The sequence below is a fragment of the Talpa occidentalis genome, unplaced genomic scaffold (genome assembly GCF_014898055.3).
Source record: "Talpa occidentalis isolate TD23 unplaced genomic scaffold, MPIMG_talOcc4v2.1 talOcc4.4, whole genome shotgun sequence".
In the NCBI taxonomy this organism is placed as follows: Eukaryota; Metazoa; Chordata; class Mammalia; order Eulipotyphla; family Talpidae; genus Talpa; species Talpa occidentalis.
Window position 1 is genome coordinate 41,247,029 of NW_023604295.1, and position 9,815 is coordinate 41,256,843.

Below are 9,815 nucleotides of genomic sequence, written 5' to 3' on the forward strand. Positions count from 1 at the left end.
AAAAATGGGCAAAGAACTATAGGCATGCAAATTATAATTGTGTCTTTGTTACAGTGGTTTAAGTCTTCCAGGTTCAAAAAACAGATAAATTAATAATAAAGAAAAACCTATACTCCCAAGTGCTTTAATTCCACTCAATGCATATGCTAAATGATAAGTATTTAAAAATAAATAAAATACGGTTTCTGCTCTCAAGGACATCACCACCTGTATAGATAACAAAAATACGAAAAATTCATGTAAATTAATGTGTGTAATTTTGTAATGGTGATTTCCTAAAAGGCTAAGAGAATATAAAGCCTCAATTAATTTTGCCTTCAGCACTAGGAAAGGAACACCTCATCGAGGGATATTTAAGCTGGATCTTTACGTGTGAGTAGGAGTTTATAGGAAAGAAAAATATGGGAAGGAATTCTAGGTTGAGGAGAGTACACAACAGTCATGGGAGCTTGGAACCACATACTGTGTTCAGCCAGAGGCTGAACAACTAGGATATGTGAGAGGACTGGCATAAGAACAGGGCAAAGGTTAAGTGAAGGGCTTTACGTTTCCTTCTAAAGAGGTCTAACTTCATTCTAACAATGTCACTGGGCAAGTCAGGGCAGCATAAAATGTATATAATCAGTCAAGTTACCCAATCAGAATCATGTTTTAGAAAAATATGTCTAGGGCCTCCCTGGTGGCGCAGGTGGTTGAGCACTGAACTGTGAAGCTGTCCGCAACCTCTGCAGCGCAGGTTCGATCCAGGCCGGCCAGCCAGCAAGAATCCCACATGGTGAGGCAGACCTCTCCTGTCTCATCTGCTGCTCCCCTTGGCAGTGTATTTCGTCAGTCTGCCTGTTCTGCTCCCTGCTCTGTCTCTGGTGAATCCTCTCACCCTTCCATGCATCTGGCCTGTACCCCAGTTCTTGTATAAATAAAATAAATCTTTAAAAAAAAAAAAAGAAGAATATGTCTAGAGGATAAATTAAGGTAGCAGAAACTGAAAGCAGGGATCCAGTTAGGCAACTGTAATGCTAGGTTCAGGTAAAAGATGGTGATTAGGGCCTCCCTGGTGGCACAGCGGTTGAGCGCTGGGTTACGAAGCTGCCCGCAGCCTCTGCAGAGCCGGTTCAATCCCCGGCTGCTCCCCAGCCACTGGTGGAGGGTCCCACGTGGCGTGCAGACTTCTCCTGCCATCCACTGCTCCCCTCAGCAGTGTGCTTCGGTCCTTCTGCCTGCTCTGCTCTCCGCTCTGGCTCTGGTGAATTCTCTCGCCATCCCGTGCTTCTGACTATACCTAGTGCTTGTATAAATAAATAAATAAATAAATAAATAAATAAATAAATAAATAAAAAGATGGTGATTAACTGGTTTAGTGGAGATGGAGATGAAGGTATAGATTAGAGACACATTAATGGAGAGGGAGGAAAAGATGTGATAACTAGCTGAGATTACTAGTTCAAGCATTTGGAAAGATAGTGATGTCATGAACTGAGCTGGGGAATTGTCATAAAAAACAAATGTTTCAGATTTACTCCGAATGAGAGAATTCCAAAGAATCACTACAATAGTAAACTTTTATACTGATTGACAAGCAAGAGTTCCTCTCAAGAATTCGCCCTAATATATAGTCTTAAAGGTCTTAAAGTTAATACAAACAATATGACAGATAACATGGGTTTGACATACAGACAGAGATTGGTGGTATATTCAGTGATGTGGGTTTACACTCCTATAAAACACACATTACACATTGAGTCTTATCTGTATGTAAATAGAATCTAAAGTACAAAGCAAATTCCACCAAAATGAGAGGAGAGGAGAGGAGAGGAGGAAGGAGATAGGTCTAGAGTTTAAGAGAGAGGTGTTACCAGAAGTTGAGTTAACCTTGGGAGAAATTGAAGACCAAGAAGAAATGGTCAAGGACGGAACTCTGAACAACCATAACTGTCTTCAGATCACTGAGGACACAGAGTCTCAGTGAAGTGATATGTGTATTTGTTTATCCTTCCTTTGTTAAAGACAACATGAATGACTTCATGCAAGTGAGTTGTGTTGTTCCAGTTCTTTGTGGTTCATTTAGACATAGTCCTGTGCCACAGCGCCCTCTGATGTTTAGGGATGTTTAGAGCTACTCAAATGCCTTTGTTGGATTACAAGGGTCAGCAACTTATTAGCATCACAGACATCAGTCATATGAGACATATTTTATTACACCCCTGTAAGGTCTCTGCTAGGAAATTGGAGATGGGCATAAAGATGTCTGAGAAATAGTCTCTGTTCCCCTCCCTCTAAGAACCTAACATTTAGTTCATTAAAAACGAATCCTGGGCCTCCAGGATTGGTGGCGCAGCAATTGAGCGCTGGGTTGTGAAGCTGCCCGCAGCCTCTGCAGCGCCGGTTCGATCCCCAGCTGTTCCCTGGCCACTGGAGGAGGGTCCCACATGGCGTGCAGACCTCTCCTGCCACCCGCTGCTAAAATTAAATAAATAAATAAATAAATAAATAAATCTTTTTTAAAAAACCTAATCCTTAAAAATAAAGTAGGACATGGGGAATGACAGGTAGAGAGTTAGGGGGATTCAGGCAGGGCATGAAATTTGAGTTGATCCTTGATGGAAGGGTAGGATATGAACAGTCAAAATAGGTTAGAGAGAGCCACCGTATTAAAAATTGGTATCAACATTAGCTAGCCCTATGACCTTAGCTCACAATCTCTGAAACTCAGTTTATCTGTAAAATCATGAAAATGACTGCTTCACTTCTTATAGTTGTTGTGAGAATCAAAGTAATGCTTGTAAAAATACATTTTAAAGGCAAAGTACAATACAAAAACGAGACTTGACAGATAATCCAAGCAGTCAGATAATTCAAAAGTGGCAATATAAGGAATACAAGAACTAGAATGATGTCTAGACAACGGCAAATTGGAACATTTGTTCATAATCTTAAATTTGAATGGATACTAAGATTTGATAGTGGTTGTCAACAATATATTAGAGCCTTATTTTAGGGCAAAATCTTAGCTTACCATCTGACCTTAACTAACCCTTGATTCTTTTACCCTGTAGAGTAGACTACAAACTTCAAGCTTTGGAAGCACAATTCAAAGAACTGGATTTTATCAAGGATGACCTGACACAAAAATTTGAACATCATAGCAAGACTTTGGCAAGCCAGTCAACCCAAGATGAGCTGTGGACAGCAGTTCTGGCACTCAAGTGAGTATCCAATGAGAAACCAAGTGACATACTGTGACTTTGAGAGAGATTGCAGTAATCATCCTAAAATCAAATTCCTTAGTATAGTTCCAACAAAGGTTGTAAAAAAAATTACACTTCTTTAAGTTGATTCATTCAAAAAAGATTAATTTGAGTACCTGCTTATATGCTTATATGCCAGGGACTGCTGTATACATTTTACCACAGTCTCTTGCTTGCCAAATTCTTACTAACACAGAAAATGGATATTATCTCCTCTGCTACTGAAAAACTTATAGTATAGGTAGCCTGAGAATTAAGCTACCAAGTTTAATACAGGCCCTATTTCTGAAGTCTTACCCAAAATACTACAGCTGGTTTTCTTAGTGGGTTTGTACCTCTTTGAGTTATCCTAAAGGAAGTCTTTTATGCTTGTCCCTAATGATTTCTACTGCTGAAGAAGCTATTACATTTTTTTTGTAGGTTCACATCAATGGAATTGAATATTTTATACAGTTATGTCATCGAAGTACTTATCTGTCTGCACACACATGTGCTTGAGAAGCTGCCAGATCTGGTGAAAGGTCTTCCCACCTTAGCATCGGTCCTTAGACGAAAAGTCAAAAACAAACGCATTAGAGTTGTGTGGGAGTCTGTCTTGGAGGAGTATGGGCTGCAAGAAGAAGATATCACAGTGCTTTGTACCTTCTTTATCGCACATGGTAACAAGGCAGAACACTATGCTGCTAAGGTGAGGGAGATGTACATCAGGGATGTCACTTTCATGATTACGAACATGGTAAAGAACCAGGCTCTGCAGCATGGTTTGCTGAGGGCTGTTCAGGTCATTGAGAAGGGAAAAGCAGTGAAGGCACCTGAAGAGCAAAAAACATCCCTAGCAGAGTTGATACCATCAGTCAAGAACTACCCTATAAACTAAAGATTCCCTTGCTAGTAATTTATCATTGCAAATGGGAAAAATACTTATGTACAATTTGTTAAAGCCTTATTTTTATAGCAAAAGTGAGGGGAGTGTTAAAGTATCATAATAAATTGATAAAATGAATTCTTTATGTGTAGCCGTGGAAGAGAATGAAGAATTTTTTTTTTCTGTAATTGTATAATGATATGGAGTTACCACCAAGATGTGTTGTGGCTTTAAAATATTTATATCCAATATATATTGTTAAGTGGAGAAAAGGGCAAACAAACACCCATGTACACCCACAAATGCTAATATATCCATTAACAACTTCTAGAGGAAAGCAGTTGTCTTCGAGAAATGGATCACAGAAGGAAATACTTTTGTTACAGGGCAACCCTGATATAAAACTGGTTGCCTGTGGGACTCACCGTGTGCTTAAAAGGGACTTATTAATACTCAGCTTCAGGCACACACAAAAGTTTAATAAATGGTTTGTTTACAAAATAAAGGGAAATGAAGAAATGAATAAATCAGGGAGAAAAGAGGGAGATAAATTTGTGAATGCGTCCTATCAGTTCCTACCAGTTCCGCTGACCTGGAATCCCAATGGCATGCTGAGAGCTGGCGAAAAGCCAAGAACCATGAGGCCAAGAGAGACCTAAGGCCCACATATCTGGTTTTATACCAAAGCTGGCTGCTTAACTCCTCCTTCAGGTCCCAGCAACCCTCCCTTTGGTGATGATGGGATTTGTCATTCCCAGTGTCTTGATGGCTTTGGTCTGGAGTAGGGGTGGAGTCCACAAAACCTGTTTGGAGTTTACTCAGGACATCCTTTCCCCCTAACAGAAGGACTGCTGCCTTGAACTTGTTCTTTTCATCATGATTTCAATGGCGGCTACATCTCTTATACAGCTCAGGTTGTGCTCAGGTTCATAATGAGTATTGGCTGACCATTTAAAGTCATCTCGTATAGAGAGGGGCTCTCAAGCTCTGGCCAGCCTCTGAGGTATGAGTTCATCCCCGCCAGTCAGGAGCAGCCCTCCTGGCACAGCAGACCTCTCCTGTCTCCCTGCTGCCCCCCTCAGCAGTGTATGTCTGTAGATCTGCCTTTCTGCTCCCCTCTCTGTCTCTGGTGAGTCCTCTCACACACCATCCCCCAGCAGCCCCTCCCCCCACCCTCCCCACCTCTGGCTTGCTCCCAACTCTTGCATGCATACATAAATAAAATAAATCTCTTAAAAAAAAAAAAAAAACCACAACTTCTTCTATGCCTCTGTCTCTCCATGTACCTCCTCCACGTCTCCCTTTCGAGCTCCATCCTGCTTCCCTCTCCTCAGTCTCCCCTCCAGGTTCTTTCTCCTCCCTGCTCAGGCCCAACCTACCCTTTCCCTGGGAATCCCTCTCCTGCAACATGATTTGGAAACTTTTTTTTTTAAGTTTTACAAGTTCATTTATAAAGGGAACTAGGGAAGTGTTGGTTTTATATGAGTGTTGTTTTTAGATTTTGGTAGCATTGGTGATCATTTCCTAAAATCAACTAAGTCATTTTGGGTAATTTTCAGATGTTTGGAGCTATTGAGAAGGTACCTTTTCCTTTAAAAATCACACTGAACTGACTAATGCTGTTTGGGGATAGCAGAGAGGAAGCAAGGAATCGGTTCCAGGCAGTCAGTTAATGGAACAGGGTGCCCCAGCCCCCAAGTCCACTTCCAGCCTGATTGAGAAACACTGGGCTGGAACCAGGAGGATGCCCTTACTGGCCCCCGCAACTCCACTGATCCCCATCTCAGGTCATTTAATAATCTGATTGTTGAGTTCAGATGCCAATGCAGTAACACAATGCTAGAGAAATGAAAGGCTGCTTTCAGGAAGATTGGCCAGGTAATGTGGGCACCCTCAGTGGGTCTGGGTAGCCCAGGAGAAGCCCACAGACTCAGCGGACCAAGGTAGCCCAGGAGAACCCCACCACTCAGAACTGCAGCACCAGTTTGATCCCTGGCCAAGGAGCTGACCCATATGGCACAGCAGACCTCTTCTGCCTTGCCGGCTCTCCCCTTAGCAGTGTATTTCAGTACATCTGCCTGTTCTGTTCTCAACTCTGGTGAATCCTCTCACCCCCACACCTCTGGCATGTACCCCAGTTCTTGTATGCAGAAATAAATCTTTTAAAAAATGGAAAAAATAAACAGAAATCAAAGTGCAAGAGCTAATAATAAGACTACAGTGAAAACCACTATAATTAGGCAACATCTGATTGGGTGACTTCAGAGAGGAAGGGGTACCACTGTGTGATGCACACATACTGCCTAAAGAAAGTCCACTGAATTGATCATTGAAGTAGGTAAAAAACACAAAGAACCATTTAGGATGAGTTGAGAACGTGTTGGCCTAAAAACACATGGTTCGGATGATAGCAAGTAGATCACAGTTGGATGTTTAAAAGGGAAAAGGATTAGGACCATATTAGGGGCCCTGCAATTCCTGGCTAAGGAACTGATACTGTGGAACCTGTTTTAAGTCAAACACTCTGTTTCTAAGGACCAGGTTAAAACTTCTAGATGAAAGTTAAACAGCCTGACACAGCAATTTGATGATGGAAACAAAACAAAACAAAACAAAACAGGAAATCATCTGCTTGAGGGCTTAGGTGAAAGAAATTGGAAGCCAGTAGGATGAGTTGCCCCAAGTATTGTTTGAATGGGTAGACTGATCATGGACTGGCAAGTCCTGTCCAAACAATTTGGCCTACCATGCTGACCATGTGGCACCATGTTAGACAAAAAGCATTAGACTTGACTAAGGATTGTCTCACAATTTCCTGGAGAGAGAAGTTAGAAAGCCACACTTGCAGTTGGAACCTAACCCATCTGTGTATGCCTGGGTATAGCCCAGTCCAGAACAAGCTATGCCACTGCACTCCTCACCCTGCTTTGTGGACCTGCCCTTTAAATATCTCCTCCTGAGGCCTCCCTGGTGACCTAGAGGTTAATCTCAGCACTATCACTGCCAAGGCCAGAGTTTGATCTCCAGCCAGGGAGCTGACCCACATGGCGCAGCAGACCTCTCTTATCTTGCCCACCGCTCCACTCAGCAGTGTATTTCAGTAGATCCACCTGTTTTGCTCCCCACTCTGCCTCTGGTGAATTCTCTCAACACCCCCTCCCACACACCTCTGGCCTACACCCCAGTTCTTTTACGCAAAAATAAATCTTAAAAAAAAATTTAATTAAATAAATATCTCCTCCTAACACCGAGGAACCAGGCTAGTTCTCCTTTCCAGCACTGGTTCTGTTATAGGGCAACCCCAGAAGGAAATGGGATGGCTTTCGTGTGACTCTTCATCCGTGCACTTAAAAAAACTCAGAACCAGACCGAAGGGCAGGCACACATAGAAAAAAGTTTTCTTTTTTAAAAAAGTTTTCATAATAAAAGTTTTATCAAGGGAAATGAAAAGAGGGGGAACTGTGTGAGAGAGAGAAATAGAAATTAGTTGGTTAATACATCCTACAGGTAATGCTCGATGGGACCCCCGGGGCATGATAAAAGCTGGTAAAACCTAGTTCCCTTCAGCCTACAGGTCCTCTCTTTTCTAGTAAGCATAGATGCTTAATTCCACCCTTCATTCCCAGCAACCCCCTTCCAAGGGATATGGCAGATCCATAGCATGATGGGAGTTGTAATCCTGGGACCTCTTTGGAATGGAGGTGGGGAGGAAGTTCAGTTCAGTTCCCTCATTCATGAATCTCTAATGAAGTCTTGCCTGGTTCAGTTACACCTACTGCTCTCTGGTGAATTCTTTACCTAGAGGGTGAAGGACCCACTCTTTTGGACCAGGATCTGTAACATGCTGATAACAATAAACTCCCAAAATGTAGCCCTAGGTCTAGAGACTTTTGTCCACCAATCATGGACAGACAGCTGGACTTAGGAACAAATCCAAAATGTTTCACAGCAAGTGAATCTCAGACCACTTCCCTGCCTGATCCTTTGAAAATCTCCCATGATTGTACCTGCCTTAGAACTGTCCCTTGGTAGTGACCCTGGATCATGAGTCTTGTTATCAAATAATGGCCCTTTTGTATTACAATCTATTTAATTTCTCTTGGGTCAACAATACTATGGACAACTGAATAACAACTAAAGGTTTTTTGAATCTGTTACAGGACAGGGAGAGGGGCAGCCCAAGCCCCGCAAACCTGCCTATTCTAAATGGGTTCTGCCATCCGCCACATCAACACAAAACATAGACTTTAATGGGAAGGAACTTTAATTAGGAAACAATACAGGAAAGGCAAAGAATCTAGTTTCTAAATGAAGCACCCAAAGTTACCCGTCCCCTCGTGGGTAAAACTCCATCCATATGGGATCGGTCCAGAACAAGGCCCCAAAGCCTGCCACAAGTCTAAAGCATCTTCCAGTGGGGACCCACAAGAAAGGGTCAGAAACAACCAGACAAGCCCGGAAGGAAAAGAGCAAAATCAACATCAGGATAAAAGCTGCCATTGTCACCTCCCCATGGGTCCCACCCACATCTGTGTCACCCAGTCCACGACCAAAAGACAAGTGCAGTTTCTTCACGTGTCTCTAGGCTCCATGCGCCTCCTCCAGGTCTCCTGGCTCCATCCTGCTTCCTTCCTTCCTCAGTCTCTTCTGCAGCTTCTCCTCTTCCTGCTCAGCTCCACCCTCCCTTGGGTGGGGCAGGGAACCTCCCCCTTTCCTGGGGACCACCCTGTTACAATCCCACTATAAAACAAAGCAAAAACCCTCAAAACTATCTACCAAGGAGTCATATCTCCTTGTTTTAACTGCATCTGGAAACTCAACTCCCCAAACTGAGTAACTTCAGTAAATCCCAAAACGCTATTTTCTTTAAAGATTTATTTATGCATACAAGAACTGGGGTGTAAGCCAGAGGTGTGGGGTGGTGGTAGTGGTGAGAGGATTCACCAGAGACAGAGTGGGGAGCAGAACAGGCAGACCAACTGAAATACACTGCTGAGGGGAGCAGAGGATGAGGCAGGAGATGTCTGCTGCACAATGTGGGCGCTCCCTGGCTGGCCGGTAGATAACTTGATAGTGCTGTCTTCAACTCCTGCACCACCAGGGAGGCCCATAAACCCCAAAACTTTAAATATAATTTTCATGCACAGTGATCCCTCCTCACTTCCTCCATAGCTACTGTAGTGGCAGGACTGGGACAGGAGCACAGGACAGGATCTCTATGACCCGAGCAGACAGCTTAAAGGAGGAGTCCTGGAGCCCTCGGTGGCTTTTGCAGGTTTTTATTGGTATTTACTTCCTACACAGCAGGCAAGGGTGGGGGTGGGGAGGCCTGCCAGTCTTCTCTCTTCCAGGGCTCTCTGGCATTCTCTCTTGCTCTGCTGTTCCATTCTGCTCTGCTGGCATCCCTGTGACTCCGCCTTTATAAACCCAATCTCTCAGCCCAGGTGTACCCACTTACGTATGCCCACACCCTACACCAGGTGCCCACCATTACGCATGCATTCAGAACCGCAAGTCTCCATCATCAATCCTAATGGCAGGAGGGCAGAAAAGCCTGATACTTTTTTACCTTACCCTACACCTACTCAACATTTCCTCAAAACAACTCAGGGCTGGTTCTTTCTTTTTTTTTCATTATAGTAAAATACACATCTTAAGCATTTTTAAGTGTATAGTTCAATGGTATCAAATATATTAACGATGTA

At 43.2% G+C, this 9,815-nt stretch overlaps 1 protein-coding gene across 10 annotated transcripts in view; it reads left to right on the top strand.

Moving 5' to 3' along the window:
• WDR53 (WD repeat domain 53) overlaps nt 1-4,261 on the top strand; it is a 33,963-nt gene extending 29,702 nt beyond the window's left edge. For 8 of the 10 annotated variants that reach the window (XM_037525348.2, XM_054700480.1, XM_054700481.1 and 5 more), the window contains 2 exons: nt 3,059-3,203; nt 3,666-4,258. In XM_037525348.2, the coding sequence (XP_037381245.2) occupies nt 3,059-3,203; nt 3,666-4,122 (602 nt within the window). In that variant the 3' untranslated portion in view covers nt 4,123-4,258. Of the gene's footprint in view, nt 1-3,058; nt 3,204-3,665 lie in introns of all 10 variants that reach the window. The other 2 variants (XM_054700485.1, XM_054700484.1) reach the window with 1 other exon arrangement.
• The last annotated feature ends 5,554 nt before the right edge of the window (nt 4,262-9,815 follow it).